The following is a 20,709-nucleotide window of genomic DNA, read 5'->3' as shown; positions in this document are numbered from 1 at the left end:
CACGATAATTTGGCCATACGGATTGAATCCAGCCCCTATAGTCCTGTTTGAAAAGTGTTGAGGCCAGGCTGTTATTTGTGTATGAGACAGCAGTCTGAAGGCCATTCTCTTCTCCAGTGTGTGTGTGTGTTGGGCCAGGAGAAAATCACTACCCAGAAGCATGTAGAAGTGAGAGTATGACACGTTTTAGAAAATATTTTTTATTTCAATTTAACGCATGAAATACAGAATGTTGAAAAATTGTCCAAAACAAAATGTATTCCCTTTTTTTATTGATATCATTATCATTATAAATATCATTACCATTATCATTGTTATTATTGTTATTTGATTTGTGTAATAGAAGAAAAAAAAACATTACGCACCATCAGAATTACTTATAAATAGTTTTGTTTGATTGTCTTTATGTGCCAACCAATCAATGGGAAAATAAGTGTTTCGAAAAAAAGGAAACATTTTCCAAAATCTTAAAATACCCCCTCTGTACTGTCCAAGTCCACCACTTTAATGGAAAAATGGGAGCCATTTTGATTCAATCATTATCACGTTATAGCCTCTGTCCAGCAGGACTCAAAATGACAATGTATAAAAACAACAAACACAATTTACCAAAGGACTACACCTGGAGAACAACAATAATAATAACTATAGTCATAATAATAACAACAACAACATTTCTTACAATGATGGTAACAAAACCAAAAGAGAACACGATAATACATTAGCATTTGGAGTGGGTACTATGTGATTGAACTTCACCACTTTTCTAAGTAGTAACATTGAAACTGGCTTTATTGAGTAAAAATGGCTACTTTAATTCCATCCAACTTTGACTGCTTACTGAGACCAGGCTCTGTACTGTGGGCATGAGCAATTTTAGATATGGTTTAAACAGAGGTGTACAGAGAAACATGTACAGCAACTGGGAGGAAAAGCATTTTTTGGGGGGGGGATACTACAGAGGTCAAATGTCATTGTCAATGTGTATAAACGGCAGCCATCTTGGACCCTCTCTTCCTGACATGGCCTTCATTTCTGAGCCTGTCTCATTTCAACCCTGGGTAGGGCGAGCACCCTATTACATGCCCTTTGCAACAGCTATAAGACCTGATGTGGTTATCAGTGGAGGGGAGGACGGCTCATAATAATGGCTGGAACGGAGCGAATGGAATGGCATCATACACATATAAACCATGTGTTTGATACCATTCCACCGATTCCGCTTCAGCTATTACCACAAGCACGTCCTCCCCAATTAAGGAGCCACCAATCTCCTGTGGTGGCTATGTGCCACTGCAGCTGGAGCACAGGGGGGAAACAAGAGGGAGAAAGGAGCAGAGAGATGATTGTTTGTGATCATGCCTGATTTGAGAGCGAAATCAAAAATGAAACAATAAAGTATATTAAATACTGCAGGGTGAAACATTTAATTCAGACAGCGGTTCAGCTGGAGTCGTCAAGCAGATGGGAGGGAGGGAGGATTCAGGAGGCCGAAAAAGAAGGGGAGAAGGGATAGAATGGAGGGAGGGACATGCTAGTAGATTTATTGCAGATGGGGTGTCAACTACACAGGATGTTGGTCACGATCATCATCATCTCGCTGTGTGTGTTGGGGCCTGTTCCTGATTTCTAACCCGCAGAGCTGTACATGTAAATAGGTAACATACAAATACACGTCTTTCCTAATTCAGATTCTCTCTCTCCCTCTTCTCTCTCCTATATCTCTTTCTCTCTCTCTCTCCTGTCTGTGGCATATACAACCCAACCAATAGACCAAACCCCAACGTCCAACCAACCAACCCCTCACTGCATTACCCCTTCTCGCTTACCACACAATCCAACTCCTTTCATCCCCCTTTCCCCCTCCTCTGTTCTCTCACCCTGTCCCTCCCTCTTCCTTCTTTCTTTCAATCTTTCAATTCGTTCGGACACTTTATCTCTCTCAGTCCCTCTGCGTCATTGGTTCATTCAGTGCGTCTCTAAACCTTAGTCAGTAGAGATCTCTGGCAGTAGAGGAGACGTCGTGGCGTCCCGTACTTCCTGAAGAACAGCAGGGCTCCCAGAGTGAGGACCACGCAGACCAATAGGAGGAGAGGGATCACCACGGCCGCCGCCGTGGCCCCGCCTTCTCCCTCCTCCACCTCGATGATGATGACTTCCTCCTCGCCGTCCCGCTTCTTAGGCTCCTCCCCTGCGCAGCCCATCCATTCGCTGAGCACCGACTTGGGGTAGCCCGACTCCACCCTCATGTGCTGGTTGTTGAACTTCCAGTACTTGTTGGCTTTATAGAAGTAGGTGTAGGCTGGGGGGAAACGAAGTTCATACAAACACTGACTTTACTACGAGCTTCAGATATTCTGCTATATTATATACATGTTGAGGTGTTATGCTAATGTAGCCACTTCTTATCGTTCATAGAAATGCTATTTGACACTGACACAAGATAGCGTTCAAACACGCAGGCATGCAACTCTCTGTCCCGCACACACACTTACATCCTTCTTCGCTCATGATGGCAGCCTTGATGTTGTCGGGGACACCCTGCCATGTGTTGATGGGTTTGGGGTAGTCTCTGTCCACAGTCTGGGACTGCTCATTGAAACGGTAATACCTGACAGACAGACAGAGAGAGAGGGGAAGTCAGTTATGGAGAGGGAAGGGAGAAAGAATGGGGGAAAGAGAGAGGATCGGTATGGGTAGATAGATGTAAGAGTGTAGAAGAGAGTGGAGGATAGTGGATGAAGAAAGAGGGAGAGAGACAAACCGACAGACAGACATAAAGACAGACATAAAGACAGACTCACCCACCGACAGACAGACCGACAGACCGACATAAAGACAGACTCACCCACCGACAGACAGACATAAAGACAGACTCACCCACCGACAGACAGACATAAAGACAGACATAAAGACAGACTCACAGACAGACCGACAGACAGACATAAAGACAGACTCACCCACCGACAGACAGACCGACAGACATAAAGACAGACTCACCCACCGACAGACAGACCGACAGACATAAAGACAGACTCACCCACCGACAGACAGACCGACAGACATAAAGACAGACTCACCCACCGACAGACAGACCGACAGACCGACATAAAGACAGACATAAAGACAGACTCACCCACTGACAGACAGACCGACAGACAGACATAAAGACAGACTCACTTGGTCCCTCTGAAGTAGTATGTCTGTCCGGTGGGGGTGTAGAAGAGGGCAGCGTCCAGCTTGTCTTTGGGCAGCCCTGTACCCAGCTCCTTCAGAGTCTTCGGGTAACCCTGCTCCATACTGGACTCTGTGAACACCCAGTACTTGTCACCTAGAGGGAGGGAATAAAAAACACGACTACATACATCTGAAGTCATCTACATACTGTAAAAACAACAACAATGAATAACTACTGGACAGAACTGTTATTAATGAAAAGTCATCTTAAATAATTCAAAACTAGACCTACCCTTGAAGAACACAAATTTCCCATCGTTCCTCTCGTAGGCGGCGTTGATGTTTGGTGGCAGTCCCTTCCAGAAGTGACCGATGGGCATGGGGTAACCCTGGAGAACCTTGTTGTTCCGCACACGCCACAGCCACTTATCCTGCGCCAGAGAGACAGAGACACAGGGTTAACACAGTTCAGAGCTGTACACACACACCATAACCGTTTTATCCTGCACCAGAGAGACAGAGACACAGGGTTAACACAGTTCAGAGCTGTACACACACACCATAACCATTTTATCCTGCGCCAGAGAGACAGAGACACAGAGTTAACACAGTTCAGAGCTGTACACACACACACCATAACCACTGATCCTGTTTGCATTGTATAGTACATATACACACCTACGTTCTGGTAGTTTTGTGTCATTCAGTCCTCACTGTGTGTAAGCACATTTATGTCAACATCAATGCAATGTGTATCAGTGTGTGTTTCTGTGTCATGTGGTTTATTGTGTTCATGTCTGTGTGTATCCAACATGTCTAAGTGTGTCACAGCGTTTAAGACGTACCTTGAAGACAAACATCTCCCCCCTGAGGATGGCGATGGAGTCGAAGTGTCCCTCGCAGACGTCTGGTCCGAGTCCAGGGTGGTCTGGCTTGGAGGGTCTGGTGGGGCGGGGAGGAGGGGGTGGCGCTCCGGACGACCCTGTAGTGGAACACATTCAGGACAAAATAAGGAAAGCAGAGGTAGAACTGAGGGGACTGAGCGAATTCCCAAAGTGAACAGAATGTTTTCTGAACCGAATGTGATTTGAAACGTCCTTCATGCCGTGGAATGTTGAACTAGATTAGAACTTTCTAGCATTCCTGAACCATTATAAAGAAGAGACAGTTTGTGTTGAATATTGCTGTAACAATCCAGGAACATTGTTATAACATTCCAAGAACATAGCTACGGCATTCCAACGGCACTGGGTGTTTACCATAGATTGCCTGGATGCCGTGGCGATCGTCATCAGGCAACTGGAAGTTTTCTGTGTCCATCCACTGGTAGAATGGAGCCATGATGGCAGACGGGTCGTTGGAGTGCTCTAGACCCAGGGCGTGACCCAACTCATGGACCGCCACCAGGAACACGTCATTACCTGGAGAGAGAGGGACACAAAGAGAGGGAAAGGGAAAGATACTTTTTATTATCACTATTACTACTATGTACATAACTCAATCAAGTTGTAACATTGATGCTTTGGCAATATTTAGACAATGTTTGTCATGCCAATAAAGCTATTTGAATTTGAGAGAGAGAGAGAGAGAGAGAGAGAGAGAGAGAGAGAGAGAGAGACATATTTCCCTGAGATTACACAGACCCACAAAGAATTCGAAAACAAATTCACTTTTGATAAACTCCCATATCTACTGGGTGAAATACCACAGTGTGCCATAACAGCAGCAAGATTTGTGACCTGTCGCCACAAGAAAAGGGCAACCAGTGAAGAACAAACACCATTGTAAATACAACCTATATTTATGTTCATTTATTTTCCCTTTCATACTTTAACTATTTGCACATCATTACAACACTGTATATAGACATAATATGACATTTGAAATGTCTTTATTCTTTTGGAACTTTTGTGTGTAATGTTTACTGTTACTTTTTGTTAATTCTTTACTGTTTGTTTCACTTTCGTTTATTATCTATTTCACAACATATGTTTCCCATGCCAATAAAGCCCCTTAAATTGAAATTGAATTGAGAGAGGAGGAACGAGCAGGTGGGAAGAGACTGTTTGAATAGGAAGTAGCACGTTCACCAAACAAAGTGCAGACGCCCTAACAGTACAGTATAATTGTGAATGAGTGTATTACGGCTAACAGACAACCCAGTGAAAACCCTCTTTCTGACCATCTCCCCCCCCCCTCCATTTCTCTGTCTCTTACCCCCTTGGTCGACGTAGCCGGTCGTCCAGGGTTCGGCGTTGTCAAAGTGTGTGTCGCCCCCTATCCCGTTCCCGGGGAAGTACGCGTGAGCCAGGAAGCCGCCCTCGCCGTCGAATGGCGTGCTGTCGCCGTGGAAACCCTCAGAGAAGGAGAGCATGATGTCAGCGTACTTGTCGACCTTGTCCCGGATGTGGCTGTAAGGGATCTCTCGGAAGCGGAGCGGGATGGCGGCCTCCCACACCTTAAACGCCCGGCGGATAGCCTCGTATGTAGCGGACTCCCCAATCTTAGGGGTGTAGTTCTGTATGCTAGGAGAGCGACCAGGAGGAAATAGCAAATGTTAGTACATTTGAATGATAAAAGATATAACATCTTCTAAAGTGTTGTACTGGTTCTTCGTCTGCATTCTTTTGTGGAACTTTGTGCAAATCTGTTTTGATTTTAATCAGTATTCCTGTAGAATCAGATCTTGGTTCATTTACATTTAGTCTACATTCAGACTAAATTACATTCAAATTAAACAAACATTTTCACAAGACTTACACAGACTTTACAACCGTTGCCTAAGTGCCAGTCTGTTTGTGCCATCATACCAACTCCCTGTCACTCATTGTCATGCCAAATGTTTGGCTTGCACAATGGAGTTGGCCAGCGTACATACAGATCTGGGGACTGTGTGTTGTCGTACTAAAGCAGCGTTGTAGTCTGACCTGAATGTGACCTCTTGTTTGTCCCACTTCAGCCCCTGTACGGCGTATCTCTTCCTCCTCAGGTTGCTCTTCAGCTCAGAGCCAAACTTGTCCGGGACCCCACAACGCGGCCGCTTCATCGCCCTGGCAACGGCAAGACACACCTGTCAATCACACTCACTGTGCCGTGAACTATTTCAATTCTGAGTTGTCCTGAGACTCTTTGATTCTTTTGTGCCCTACAAAACATCAAATACTATGGGGCTTTATGAGTGAGGTTGCTCCCATAAGGCGGTGCACAATTGGCCCAGCATCGTCCAGGTTTGGCCGGGGTAGTCCGTCATTGTAAATAAGAATTTGTTCTTAACTTGAATAAAGTTTTTGAAATGTAATTGTATTTGCAGTGCAATTCACACAGTGGTTATGTATCTCAGGTCAGCAGGAGTCATTGCTCTGCTCAGCCCTCCATTTAGTGTCATCGGTACTCACTGTAGGGTGTTGATGTCGATCGAGCCGGTGACGGCGAGGCCGTAGAACCTCTGCATGGCCGTGATGGCTGTGGTGATGGACTTGGGAGAACGGATAGCCTGGACTCGGACATCACCTGGGGGCAGGTAGCCATACTGCTGCAGCCACACCTGGGGGGTAGAGAGAGGGGCACAAGGAGGGTTAGACACTGGTGAATACAATATATGTATTTGGAGACAAAGATTGAAAACGACACTCGTATGTGGTTATATGGCATGTCTTTGACAGTATTGGCTAAACACACACACACACACATACTCTCCCTCTCCCTCTCTCTCCCTCTCTCTCTCTCTCTCTCCCTCCCCTCTCTGTGGAGTTTCCCAACATATCCATCAGCCAGAAACAACACAGAAACCAACCCATTCATGGTGATAGTCAATGATTAGCCATACAGTCATTGAAAGAAGCAGGATGTTGTTGTAAAAAATATGTCTATGTTTTGATTACTGTGTGCCGAAATGTGTGTGTGGGTGTGCCTGTTGGCCTACTCACAGTGCTAGTCTGAATGTGTGTGTGTGACAGAGAGATTGACAGGGAAAGAAAGAGAGACGGAGAGAAAGACTGTATACGTATGTGTGTGGGTGGATGGGAGCTCAGTATCCAGTGTTTGCATAAAGCAATGCCAAGCTGACTTTGAACCAAAACTGCCTTCTCCCCAGGAACACACACTGCCTTCCTTACAACAGCAAACAGACTGAAACTGGTCAGACTGAACATACACACACACACACACACACACACACACACACACACACACACACACACACACACACACACACACACACACACACACACACACACACACACACACACACACACAAACAAAACCTCTTCTTTTTGCAAGAGTTACTAATATTCTATTTATACCATAAAAACAATCCCATCCTCACAGTCTCCTCTGCTTGATACGTTGGGAAGAATGAAAGGGAACTGAGACGTTGTTGTGGGGATGTAAGGAGAGATGAGAGAGGAGAATAGAGCCAAATAAAACACAGGAGAACCATAACAAACAGGGATGTCATTTCAGACGTGGAAGCCTAGAACTTCTTCTATCCTCTCAGTCAGAACCTGGGGGGGGGGTTCACTGCCAGACCCGACATGCAGAGGAAGAAAGGAGTAGCATCTAAGAAATAATATCTATGTTTCATCTGAGTGGTAGGAGAACTGCCTTTCACCGGGTGAGATCATATTTAACCAGAATGAAAAACAGACTATGGTGTTTCAGAAACATTCGACCGGAAGATGTTGTAAATGTCGCCTCTGTCTCGCTCTCAAACACAAGAGTGGTCATGCAGAGCTGCTCATGTTTCTGTTCCTAGTTCTCCAACCAAAACAGCTAGGATATGATCTTTAGCCATGGGGGAACAACAACAGCATTACATCAGACAACCTTGATCAGTGCTCAGCGCAACAGTCTCTCTATGAGAGAAAGAGGAGACAGAGAGGAGAGAGAGGAGACAGAGAGGAGAGAGACAGAGAGAGCGAGGGGAGACAGAGAGGAGAGAGAGAGATGTTAACTTATGTTTCCCATGACAACAAAGCCCTAAATTGAACGGAATTGAGAGAGGAGACAGAGAGAGAGGGGAGACAGAGAGAGAGAGGAGACAGAGAGAGAGGAGACAGAAGGAGAGAGGAGAGAAGGGGAGACAAAGAGAGAGAGGAGACAGAGAGAGAGGGGAGACAAAGAGAGAGAGGAGACAGAGAGAGAGGAGACAGAGAGAGAGGCGACAGAGAGAGAGAGACAGAGAGAGAGAGGAGTAGGAGAGAGAGAGGAGACAAAGAGAGAGAGCGAGAGAGAGAGAGGAGACAGAGCGGGAGACTGATCCTCAAACATAAACGTGATGGAGATGAGCCCTATGTGATGTTATAAAACATAGACAAGGATGTGTGTGTGTGTGTGTGGGTGGGTGGATCAGAGACAAGATGAGTAAATACAAGACAAGCGGGTGGGGGAGAGAGACAATATGAGTACAGGAGACTGTTGAGGGGACGATGGCTCAAAATAATGTCTGGAACGGAGCAAATGGAATGGCATCAAACACATGGAAATCATGTGGAAACCATGTGTTTGATACCATTCCACCGATTCCGCTCCAACCATTACCACAAGCACGTCCTCCCCAATTATGGTGCCACCAACCTCCTGTGGTGTGTGTGTGTACGTGTCTGTATGTATGTGTGTGCTGCAAAGACAGTCAGCCAGTGAGTGTCACAATCTTTACCACAAATTCAATCAGCAATTACAGAGAATTCTTCTGTCAACCCAGAAAACCTACAACCCTGACTGTCTACGCAATAGTAGTAATTTTATAGTTAGTTTGGTGAATATAGTCATTCCTCCTCTTTCTTACAATGTCTCTATCTCATGTCGTTTTAGTGGAGAGGTCTTTTTAATTATCAATAGCAATTGAAATGAGGGAGTAAAAGAGAGGAGAGTAAGTGAGAAACGGTGAGGAAACGTCTGGCTTGTACCTGGCCAGAGATATGACCACACACATCCACAGCAGCCACAGCAGAAGGCAGGCAGAGAGAGGGACAAAGAACCAGGTTCAGTTGTGGGCTGCAGAGTGAGGTAAACTCTCTTGCTCTAATCATGTCAATGCCTGCCCCTTCTTTCAGCAATGACATTTGTGATATGGTGTGTACGCACAGTATCATAGCCCTTCTGGTTTTCCTCCACATTTCTTAACCTGCCTCACATTTCTTCACCACCCAAACCCCAATCTCTCTCCACGTCTGTATTTCTCTTTCCGCCCTCTCCCACAAACTCCTTCCCCCCTCTTTGCACTCTCTCTCTCTCTCTCCCTCTATCCCTCTCTCTCTCTCCATCCCTCTCTCTCTCCATCTCTCACTCCTTGTCTCTATCTGACTGCTCCTAGTGTGTGCTCTGGCTCCACTGTGGTGACGTGTCTGGCTCTGTGAAAACACTCTCAGCTCCGTCAGGATGAAAAGTTTCCCCCACACCGAGGAGACTGCTCTCTCTCTCGTTCTCTCCCTCTCTCTCTCAGTCTATATCTCTCTCTCTCCCCCCCAGGCACCTCTTCTGTGGAACTCTCAGCAAGCGCTGACAGTACACAGATCTATTTAGTAGGAATTCTACGTTGCTTATTGTTGGCCTTGGGGGTAAATACAAACCCATGTGCTCATAGTCTAAGGGTCCATGTGAATGCGTTTTTTGTAAACAGACGCGAGCCCAAATAAGTTAGGCATTTTTTGCAGTGATGACTGTATTCTAAGGAAATGCATTTCAGCAGAGACAGGCTGTGCGACGTGTGTATATCAGATAAATAGAACCAGAATGATGACATAAAGTGCATTCGGAAAGTATTCAGACCCCTTGACTTTTCCCACATTTTGTTACGTTACAGCCTTATTCTAAAATTGATGAAATCGTTTTTCCCCTTCATCAGTCTACACACAATACCCCATAATGACAAAGCAAAAGCAGGTTTTAAGACATTTTTGCAAATGTATAAAAAATTAAAAACGGACATATGACATTTACATAAGTATTCAGACCCTTTACTCAGTACTTTGTTGAAGCACATTTGGCAGCGATTACAGCCTCGAGTCTTTTTGGGTATGACGCTAAAAGCTTGGCACACCTGTATTTGGGGAATTTCTCCCATTCAAGCTCTGTCAGTTTGGACGCGGAGAGTTGCTGCACAGCTATTTTCAGGTCTCTCCAGAGATGTTCGATCTGGTTCAGGTCCAGGTTCTGGCTGGGCCATTCAAGGACATTCAAAGACTTGTCCCGAAGCCACTCCTGTATTGTCTTAGTTGTGTGCTTAGGGTCGTTGTCCTGTTGGACGGTGAACTTTCGCCCCCAGTATGAGGTCCTGAGCGCTCTGGAGCAGGTTTTCATCAATGATCTCTCTGCACTTTGCTCCGTTCATCTTTCCCTCGATCCTGACTAGTCTCCCAGTCCCTGCGACTGAAAAACATCCCCACAGCATGATGCTGCCACCACCATGCTTCACCGTAGGGATGATGCCAGGCTTCCTCCAGACGTGACACTTCGCATTCAGGCCAAAGAGTTCAATCTTGGTTTCATCAGACCAGAGAATCTTGTTTCTCATCTGAGAGTCTTTAGGTGCCTTATGTGCTTTTTACTGAGGAGTGTTCCGTCTGGCCACTCTATCATAAAGGCCTGATTAGTGGAGTGCTGCAGAGATGGTTGTCCTTCTGGAAGATTCTCCCATCTCCACAGAGGAACTCTAGAGCTCTGTCCAAGTGACCATCGGGTTCTTGGTCACCTCCCTGACCAATGCCCTTCTCCCGATTGCTCAGTTTGGCTGGGCGGCCAGATCTAGGAAGAGTCTTGGTGGTTCCAAACTTCTTCCATTTAAGAATGATGGAGGCCACTGTGTTCTTGGGGACCTTCAATAATGCAGATTTTTTTGGTAACCTTCCCCAAATCTGTGCCTCGCCACAATCCTGTCTCGGGGGTTTTCGGACAATTCCTTCAACTTCATGGCTTAGGTTTTTCTGACATGCACTGTCAACCATGGAACCTTATATAGACAGGTGTGTGCCTTTCCAAATCATGTCCAATCAATTGAATTTACAACAGGTGGACTCCAATCAAGTTGTAGAAACATCTCAAGGATGATCAATGGAAACAGGATGAACCTGAGCTGTAACGTAACAAAATGTGGAAAAAGTCAAGGGTTCTGAATACTTTCCGAAGGCACTGTATGTGACAGATAGATTTGGTCCAATATTAGTAACAAAGTCAGCCATGAACTTAAACCAGCAGGAAGTTCCAGGAACAGCAGATAATGACTAATAATGTCCTACAACATGAAATGACGGTGGGATCAGGTGCAACTATTGGTCAGACAGTCATGAGACTGCTAAGACACCCTGAGGATAAAGTGGCCTGATAACATACTAGTAGCTAGGCATTACTGTTTGATAATAGTCATAGAAATAATAACAGATCGATAACACTGTGACTGCAACAACATATTCAATTGAAAGTTTGTGTTGATGAAGAGATGGTTCAGTTGGGTTTACACACAGTTGGGTTTATAAACATGCATGGTATTCACTTAGTTGCGTACTAATGCAGGGGTTCTCAAACTGTTCTTGCCCTGGGATCTCCGCTCGCCCCAGAGACCCCCATCAAATGTTAGCAAAAAAACCCAGAATATCTTGTCTTATCATCAGGTGAATGATAATGGCAAGTAAAAGTCATCATATTTTTTCACCTCCCCAGTTCTTTGGAAGAGGATAAACTACATATATTAGTATAAACTGTAATATATATAAGTATAGCCTATAAGATAGAAAGGTTAAGGTACTGTATCTTGGTGGAGGAGAGAACATTTTGCTGTTGTAAAGCAAATTTTCTGCAATTCTACACATTTTTCAATTGAGCTGAGAGAATATTTTGCAGATTTAAAGCCAATTTACTGCAATTCCATGCATTTTGCCATGGTTAATGCTGTGCTCCTCTGCTCAAACATTATAACTAAATCAATGGGCATGTGGCCTGAATGACTGGGAGAATACTTCTCAAAGATGATGTTATTTAAAAATGTATATAGTTCAATATCGATTCTGCAAGCTTCCTACCTGGATTTGGTCATTTAAATGTACACTGAAACTGTTTTTCTATCCCGAACATTACCAGATGGCCTGCCTAAGACTTTTCTATCCAGAAAAAAAACTCTAATTAGCTCCAATGACTGTAATTTCCTCTACATTAAAGGGATAGTTTGAGATTTTGTCAGTTAAGCCATTTATCAACTTCCCCAGAGTTGGATGAACAGGAACAGCCAGCATTCTAACTGTTCCTCTAGACTAGTGAGGTAGTTAGCATTGGCTCGTGACACTACCTCTAACTTCCTTAATACTGGACACAGAGACATAAACATTGTATCCACAACAGTATTCTGTTGTAGCCAGCGATTTCCATAAAAATACATATTTCTCACATTAAAAAAAAGTGTAACAATTTTTTAAAATAAAAATGATCACGGACGCCCTGCAGTACCCCAGTTTGAAAACCCCCGTATTAATTTGTTTATATAAGCTCCATACCAACCTCTACCATAATACATCTAGCAACTCTGCCAAGTGTGAAGGTATTAGATATAGTGCAGATATTTGGGTTTCAAGCAATCTGCTAAAACAGAAGCAGTCTTCAGCCCTCTCAGTCCACACGTCTTTTATAGTGGATCTGGTTTTCCTCCGGCTGAGGAAGTAGTGGTATATTTTTCCTGTCCCTCGTCTTTAATCCCTCAGGCTGAGAGTGGAAGAGTGACTAAAAAGGAAAGGAAGAAATGTCAAAGGAAATGTTGAAAGGGATTGACGTACGGAATGACAAAAAAAGAGGGGAGAAAAGACACGGACAGGGGACAGAAGCGTTAAAGCGGAATCTAAAATTGAGGGAGACGGAGTAGAGACTGAGTCAGTTGTTCCCCTCGGACGGTGCCAACGGAAGAAGAAGAAAAAAACAGAGACCAGAGTTTGGTCATAAGCGAGTTTGGAGTCTGAGACACACATTAGACTGCCTGACCTCCTAGCGTGGCAACCCACATCTCTCACCCACTTACACCAACACAGGCGATACATGCTAACGCTAACTAAAGTACTGTTGCTGTGTATATAGGCTTAACACAATGCAGAACACCTGCATGCTATGTTAAAGGACATGATAATACACTTGGCTACTCTAACCCCTTCAAGCATGCTGAGCAAGCACAGCCAACACTGGGTAGTAGTGTGCGTGTGGCTCCAGTCTGCACAGTCGGACCAAACCCAACAAAGATGTTCTATACCTATTATTGAACATATCATGAGTTAAATTTGTGAGCCTCAAATGTCCTAACTTGGGTTCATACATGTAATTAATCAACTGGCTAAATCCTAATATGTCTACTGTTATACAAATAATGAGCGGTTCGAGCAGGGCAGAGGTGTTTTTAGGATTTCCACACATGGGGACATTTTATTTTTGTAGGGTCTGAAAAAAAAAATCTGCCTTTTAAAAACGCATTTCATGCAATTTGACCTCATTTAGATGACAATAAGACACTAGCTTAATCTTTTTTAGTACCACACAAATGAACGAAATGAGTGGCTACTCTGACCTGCAAACTGAGATCAATCTGGTCTTGAATTCAAATAAACAATAGCCCAGGCCACTGAATCGACTCACATATTGTACAATATTAGGAGGAAATATATATACAGTATATATATATCATAGGCTACAGTAGGCTACTAAATATAATTTCCAGCGGCACACTGACGCACCTAATGATGAAGATGAAGCCATAGACTACTCACGGTGATGGCCGATGCGCTCGTCTTGGCAATAGCCTATCTCAAGATGAGATACTATGAAAAACAGTGCTGCTGTTAGCTACAAATTGTTGATGAGACATTTTTTTTTCTACAGATAGATTAGTCTTCTTTTTTTCGCTCATATATTTTGAAATCTGCAAAAGACAAACCAACCATACTTTGTTCTGTTTCATTCCTGTGTACACAGTTAGTATTATTCTTTATTTCCTCTCTTCCTCTCGATCACAAAAATATAATCCATAGATGGTAGTTCCCATTAAAGTCAGGACTGGCATCCATTGTTAGTGTACCCATGAGTTTAACAGTCAAATTACCAGGGTAAGAGGTTACAAAACCCTTCTATGGATTATATTTCTATGGCCACAATGCAACAAGCTGTATATTTGGTGTGCATGCTGCCCAAACTGCTGCCTTCCCGACTGTAGGCATAACTGTAATTGCCAAAATAAAGGAAACACTTGAGTAAACGGGAATAAAGAATAAATGTTATGGTGTGGGGTGCATTTACCTGGCATGGTTTAGGTCCACTTGTAGAATCTATGCCAAGGCGCATTGAAGCTGTTCTGGCAGCTTGTGGTGGGGGCCAACAACACCCTTTTAAGACGCTTTATGTTAGTGTTTCCTTTATTTGGGCAGATACCTGTATGCGCTTGTGATAAAAACTTAATCCACAGTTGTTTTTTTTACTATTCATCCTCTGTGGCTAAATTATGTTCTCGGTTGTATTTTGAACATTGAGAGTGGGCTCCTGTGTTTGGATAAAAAAAATATAATAACAAAAAAAATGACGTAATATATTTATCTATTTTCTTGCCTCTTGGGCCCAGCCCCGGACTCACACAACTGACCAGTCACATTTATTTATTATGCAGTTTATTTTTTATTAATCCGCTACCCAATCAAAGCAGGCCCTCCCATTTACCCATGTGGGCCCCTTAAATCAAATCAAATGTATTTATAAAGCCCTTTTTACATATGCAGATGTCACAAAGTTCTTTCCTCCCCCATCTGACGATTAGCAGAACGGCAGCAGGTAGCAGCAGGCTGTCTACACTCATTGAGAGCGGGCTCCTGAGTCCTCCTGTGGTTGGCGGTTGCAGTAAAAAAAAATCTAAAATGTATACTACATATCAAAGAGCGCGTCCTCACGCTAGCTTGGGACTCAACGTCTTGTAGGAACCCGCTCACCGGCCAAGCACACGCACTGTTGTGGATGCAAGGTCCGATCACTTCTGACACCAATGTAATGAAACAGGCAGGGAGCAGGTCTCGAACCCTCGACCTTCTAGCCCAAAGTCTAGCGCGCTATCGATTGTGCCGCAAAAGCATGCTCGTGTGGCAGAGTAGATATCCGCGCTTATAAGCCCAGGGTCGTTACAATATATTCTATATACTGTATATATTACATATATACTACATATATTTCCTTTATTATTAGTATTATAAACATTTAAAAAATAGGATTATTATAGATTTTTTGGTTGTTGCTTCCTCTAGGGCCCCCCACGGGCATGGCCCCAGGGGTTTCAGCCCCTGTAAGCCCCTGCATTAATCCGGCCCTGGGTTCTAGGATGGAAACTGCAGCGATAGTACTTGAGTGGAATGGATAAACACACCATCTCTCCATAGACATTGATCGGGTTGGTTTGTTTCCCATGTGGCAGATCAGATGAACTGAATATTGTCCTCCCTGAAAATGTTTAAGTGACAGCGAGCACTTGTATGAGCAGCATGCACCAGCACTTCACCAAAGGTGTCCAACAGCGTGCTGCAACCGTACAAAAACAACCAAGACTCCTCAGGACCCAGTGGGAGAGCCCAAGCCCAACCATAGAAATAGAATGACTAGAACAGACATTCCCATTCACGTGAATGTTCTGTGATGGGTGAACCGGCGGTAGACATATTGAATGTACACATACTGTCTAATTGCTGAGCTCTGAGAGTATATTTCCGTTCTAGGATTTATATTTCCATGGGGCCAACCCATATGGGATTTGTCCCCTCATGACCTCCTCCCTCCCTGTGATGCTAAGACACGCTAGTCACCTTGCCTCCAGATGTCTGCTGTTATGGTGTTTGAAGAGAACTTCAAGGACTTTCAGATTCAGACAGATATGTTGTGAAGATCTGTGGAACGGATCATCTCGTTTGCATTCCTTTCCACTTCCTTTGGCTAAAATAAAGTCCAACCAGCAATTTAATAAAAGTGAGACAGGGTGTTTTTTTTGTGAATAAACACAAATATAACTAAATAAAGGAAACCTCTATTGAGTTTATAGTATGTCATTAAGACAAAATGATTCACAAAGTGAAGTTGGGCCTATATTTTGTTCCATCGGGCCTATATTTTGTTCCATTGGGCCTATATTTTGTTCCATCGGGCCTATATTTTGTTCCATTGTGCCTACATTTTGCCTGATCTTAAGATAGCCCTATGACTGTGAATATTTGCTCATCCAGTCTCCTCACTCATCACAGCTTCAAGTTAAATTGTAGGCTTAGCCTCCATGGCCTATCAAGTTGGATCAGGCGACAGTGAATCTAGACTAAAATCCATGAAAGGAATGTCTGAAAATGTCACTCCTACTTAGTTGTCTTTGTTTTTATACCGTTAATCGTTATCTTGTAGGCATAAAATCAGAGTGCAAACTACAGGGAGCCCAGGGGGGTCCCTGAATGAGACATGAGTCCCCCTAAATGCAACAAAGGCAAACTAATTTAACCTTTCTCCTATTTGTTTAATATGCAATTTGTACTGCTAAAGTGGTAAGTATTAAAATAAAAGCTTATTCCAAATTAAAGGAACACTCCCACCTCTGTGTCATGAAAAGAAAATTCCCCATGTGGCTGCACTTGTCATCCCGGGACAGTCACGTACCTCAGACCCTTTTCAGGTGTCCAAACTTTTCTTTCTACATAATGGTCCTTCTGTCAGCAAGACACGTCAATTCATTTAGGCTGCAAGAGTGCAGACCCAATGGCAATCGCTGAATGGCATTCCACTTTTTTGGTGTTTTATTCATCAAATGGCGCGACTGCACAGCGCACGAACATGAGCGGGTCGCCTGCTTTTTGAAATGATTTGTTTGGCAAAACAAGATGACGACATCATGACTGGTTGGGTTCATGCTAAATTAAAAGGTAACACATATTTGTACCGTTAAATGACATGTTTTTACTATTATTAAAACACATGAAGTCCCATGAAAAAAATGGAGACCCCCCCCGAATGTCACAGTATAAGTCGCACTCTGCATAAAATGAACATCCCGTCTGTGCTTTCAACCTGATCTATTACCTATTCCTATTCGTCGCTCTCTGTCATTTTATGAAAGTCATCCGTTCATTTCCCGTTCTTCATCTCTCCCACATAACAGACATCATTGCTTTAATCATAGGTTACTGTTACATACAGGTGATGTAATAGTGAAACTGGTAATTAGTGATAATCCCATCTTTCATCATGCCTGCTATGGGAGCATATGCGCAGAGTAGGTCGAGGTTTCCCCTAACTGCTGTTCCAGGTTCAGATCTTGCAATATATTCCTTATGGCATTCTTTGGGGATTTGGGGAATCTGATTGTGTGGTAAGGGGCATCTTCTGCCTACTCCCATAGGAGCATGGGCACATTTGATGGGCCTTCAAGAGACATTATGGGTAGGATTTGGGATGGGTTAACTGATCCTAGATCGGTCATGGACCCGACACCAACATTTGCAGTCTTATTGTGACACTGTGTACGCTTTATTACTATCTCAGTGCTGTGTGTGCAGCTGTTACACTATTATTACAATGCTATAGATCATAGCTGTGGTATTGTGTCTCTCAGGCATTTCTGACTGACAGTGCAATGATTGACCATGTCTGGCTGACTCAGTGGTACCTGATTCCCTAAAAGTCGTGCACTTTAGAATAGGGTGCCATTTCGGACATCCATCATGTCTGGCTGACTAAGACTGCAGCTGTTTGTGGTTACTGAGTCCGAACCTGAGTTCCTCCAAGCATCCTGTCTATGTTAATAAGAACGAGCTCTATATGTAGACCAGGCCTGTATTGAGAAAGACTGGAGCAATGCATGAGCACCATTGGATACCGTTGACTTGGACATTGGCTATTGCAGTCATGGCTAACAATGGTTATTCTTGATGGGTTGGGTTATATGCTAAAGTACTCTGGGATGGATAGAGAGTTCTGGAATGCCCGAGGAGGACAGATATAGAATTACCCCAGGCTAGAGATGTCATGACAGGGACCTAATCATTTTGAAGGTACACTATGACACAGTAGAGGGACAAAATGTAGTGTTTATGTAAGTAGTGGCACATCAGTTACAAAGGGTATGGGGCATGTTGCTCCGGACAGTACCTGCTAAAACAGAGAACAGCTTCCTCTCCAGTCTCCTCTCTACCACAACTCAGTACAGATGAAATCCATTATCCTCACACACACACACACACACACACACACACACACACACACACACACACACACACACACACACACACACACACACACACACACACACACACACACACACACACACACACAGACACACACACACACAGACACACACACACACACACACACACAAACACACACACACACACACACACACACACACACACACACACACACACACACACAGACAGACACACACACACACAAGCCCCAGTTTCTTAGTATAAAGCAGTTGACTTGAGTTTTCACAACTCCGTACTCCATTTTCCATCCCTTTTTCTACTGAACTGGACACATGGCCTCTCACCCTTTGATGTTACTGCTAAGATATACTTTATTAGTCCACGTGAGATGGAAATGTGTCTCCCGACACACACACCGGGGGTTCATTTCATTGCTCAAGGGAACATCTGCGGTAGGTGGCCCCTAATATTGATGCCAGCAACCCCCTGGTTACCAGCTCAATCCGTGCCACATCCCCCCCTTCAGCACTGGGATTCAAACAACCATCCGGTTGCTGGCCGGCTTCTCTAACCTCGAGGCTACCGCTGTCACCTTTTCATGTTTATTTTTGACTACCCTCAGTTGAGAAGAGGTCAACCATCATGAAAAACAAAGAAGAACATAGAGTCAATAATACGGACTAGCACAGAAAGAAGAGACGACAGTAAGCCTATAACACACACTATAAACCTTAACCAAAGTATCTTTAAAAGTATCTTATTATACTAGTTAAATAGTTTGTTTTAATAGTGTTTCTAAGTGTCTGCATATCTCCAAAATGACTTACCTCTGCTTTTACTTCATATTCCGTTGATACAACTCCAAAGAACAGTCCGCACGCCAGCGTCAGGACCTGGACCACATTTTCGAGCCGGGGCAACATTCCTCTGTATGTGCGAGTTACCCAAAAAAAACAGTCGATAAAGAGCTTCACAACCGGACAGCTTCTATTGGCTTTCCACGTTTTTATCAATTATAATCCTTAACGATGACCTTTAAAAACAATACAAAATATTGTACTTTAATCTGTTGTCATGGATACTTTCTTGCCACACTTCAAGTTCTGCACAACAAATCTTTTGTGGTAACAACAATCATAACTAAATGTAAAAAAACAAAAGCATCCTACAAGTCTATCCAAAAACTCAAGTCCTGATGTTGGGGGGGTGGAGGGGGGATCGTTGCGATCTCAGTGCTTCATAGTTCCTCTCTCCTTTGTCTCCACAAGTTTCTTTCTTTCTTTCTCACTGTGTGACTATTAAGACGTCGCTCTCTGACGCGTGGACGAGGTTGGTCAATGCGCTCAGCGGAGAGAGAGAGAGACAGAGAGAGACAGAGAGCGAAGAACTACAGCAGCGTCGACAGCTGTGTTTTTACCTCACTGAAGTGGGCGTCACATCTGGAAGAGGGAGGAACTTCCTCTCTCAATTCAATTTCAATTCAATTTAAGGGTTTTATTGGCATGGGAAACATATGTTTACATTGCCAAAGCAAGTGAAATAGATAATAAACAAAAGTTAAGTGAACAATACAAAATGAACAGTAAACATCACCCTTGCAAAAGTTTCAAAATAATAAAGACTTTTCAAATGTCATATTATGAATGTATACTGAGTTATAATGATAGTTAAAGTATAAAAGGGAAAATAAATGAACATAAATATAGGTTGTATTTACAGTGGTGTTTGTTCTTCAGTGGTTGCCCTTTTCTTGTTGCAACAGGTCACACATCTTGCTGCTATGATGGCACACTGTGGTATTTCACCCAATAAATATGGGAGTTTATCAAAATTGGACTTGTGGGTCTGTGGAAATCTGTGTCTCTGATATGGTCATTTGGCAGGAGGTTAGGAAGTGCAGCTCAGTTTCCACCTCATTTTGTGGTCAGTGTGCACATAGCCTGTCTTCTCTTGAGAGCCAGGTCTGCCTTCGGCAGCCTTTCTCAATAGCAAGGCTATGCTCACTGAGTCTGTACATAGTCAAAGATGTGCTTAATTTTGGGTCAGTCATAGTGGTCAGGTATTCTGCCACGGTGTACTCTCTATTTAGGGCCAAATAGCATTCCAGTTTGTTCTGTTTTTTGTTAAGTTCTTTCCAGTGTGTCAAGTAATTATCTTTTTGTTTTTTCATGATTTGGTTGGGTCTAATTGTGTTGCTGTCCTGGGGTTCTGTGGGGTGTGTTTGTGTTTGTGAACAGAGCCCCAGGACCAGCATTCTTAGGGGACTCTTCTCCAGGTTAATTTCTCTGTAGGAGATGGCTTTGTTATGGAAGGTTTGGGAATTGCTTACATTTAGGTGGTTGAAGAATTTAACGTC

General features: G+C 43.7%; 1 protein-coding gene across 2 annotated transcripts; it reads right to left on the bottom strand.

Moving 5' to 3' along the window:
- Positions 1–184: 184 nt before the first annotated feature.
- LOC115194394 (matrix metalloproteinase-14) lies at positions 185–19,757 on the bottom strand. Of its 2 annotated transcripts, none has more exons than XM_029754054.1 (11): positions 19,523–19,757; positions 19,181–19,386; positions 6,573–6,721; positions 6,105–6,227; positions 5,395–5,702; positions 4,437–4,598; positions 4,023–4,159; positions 3,470–3,608; positions 3,181–3,331; positions 2,496–2,611; positions 185–2,302 (listed from the first exon to the last, which is right to left on the bottom strand). In XM_029754054.1, exons 2-11 carry the CDS (start codon positions 19,274–19,276, stop codon positions 1,980–1,982), a joined length of 1,704 nt encoding a protein of 567 aa, XP_029609914.1. In that variant the 5' UTR covers positions 19,277–19,386; positions 19,523–19,757; the 3' UTR covers positions 185–1,979. The 2 variants fall into 2 exon arrangements, with proteins under 2 accessions (XP_029609914.1, XP_029609915.1); XM_029754055.1 differs by having other exon boundaries at positions 19,181–19,280.
- Between the last annotated feature and the right edge of the window lie 952 nt (positions 19,758–20,709).

This window comes from Salmo trutta, chromosome 5 (genome assembly GCF_901001165.1).
Source record: "Salmo trutta chromosome 5, fSalTru1.1, whole genome shotgun sequence".
NCBI classification, from domain to species: Eukaryota; Metazoa; Chordata; class Actinopteri; order Salmoniformes; family Salmonidae; genus Salmo; species Salmo trutta.
This window is presented reverse-complemented; position numbering and strand designations above follow the sequence as displayed.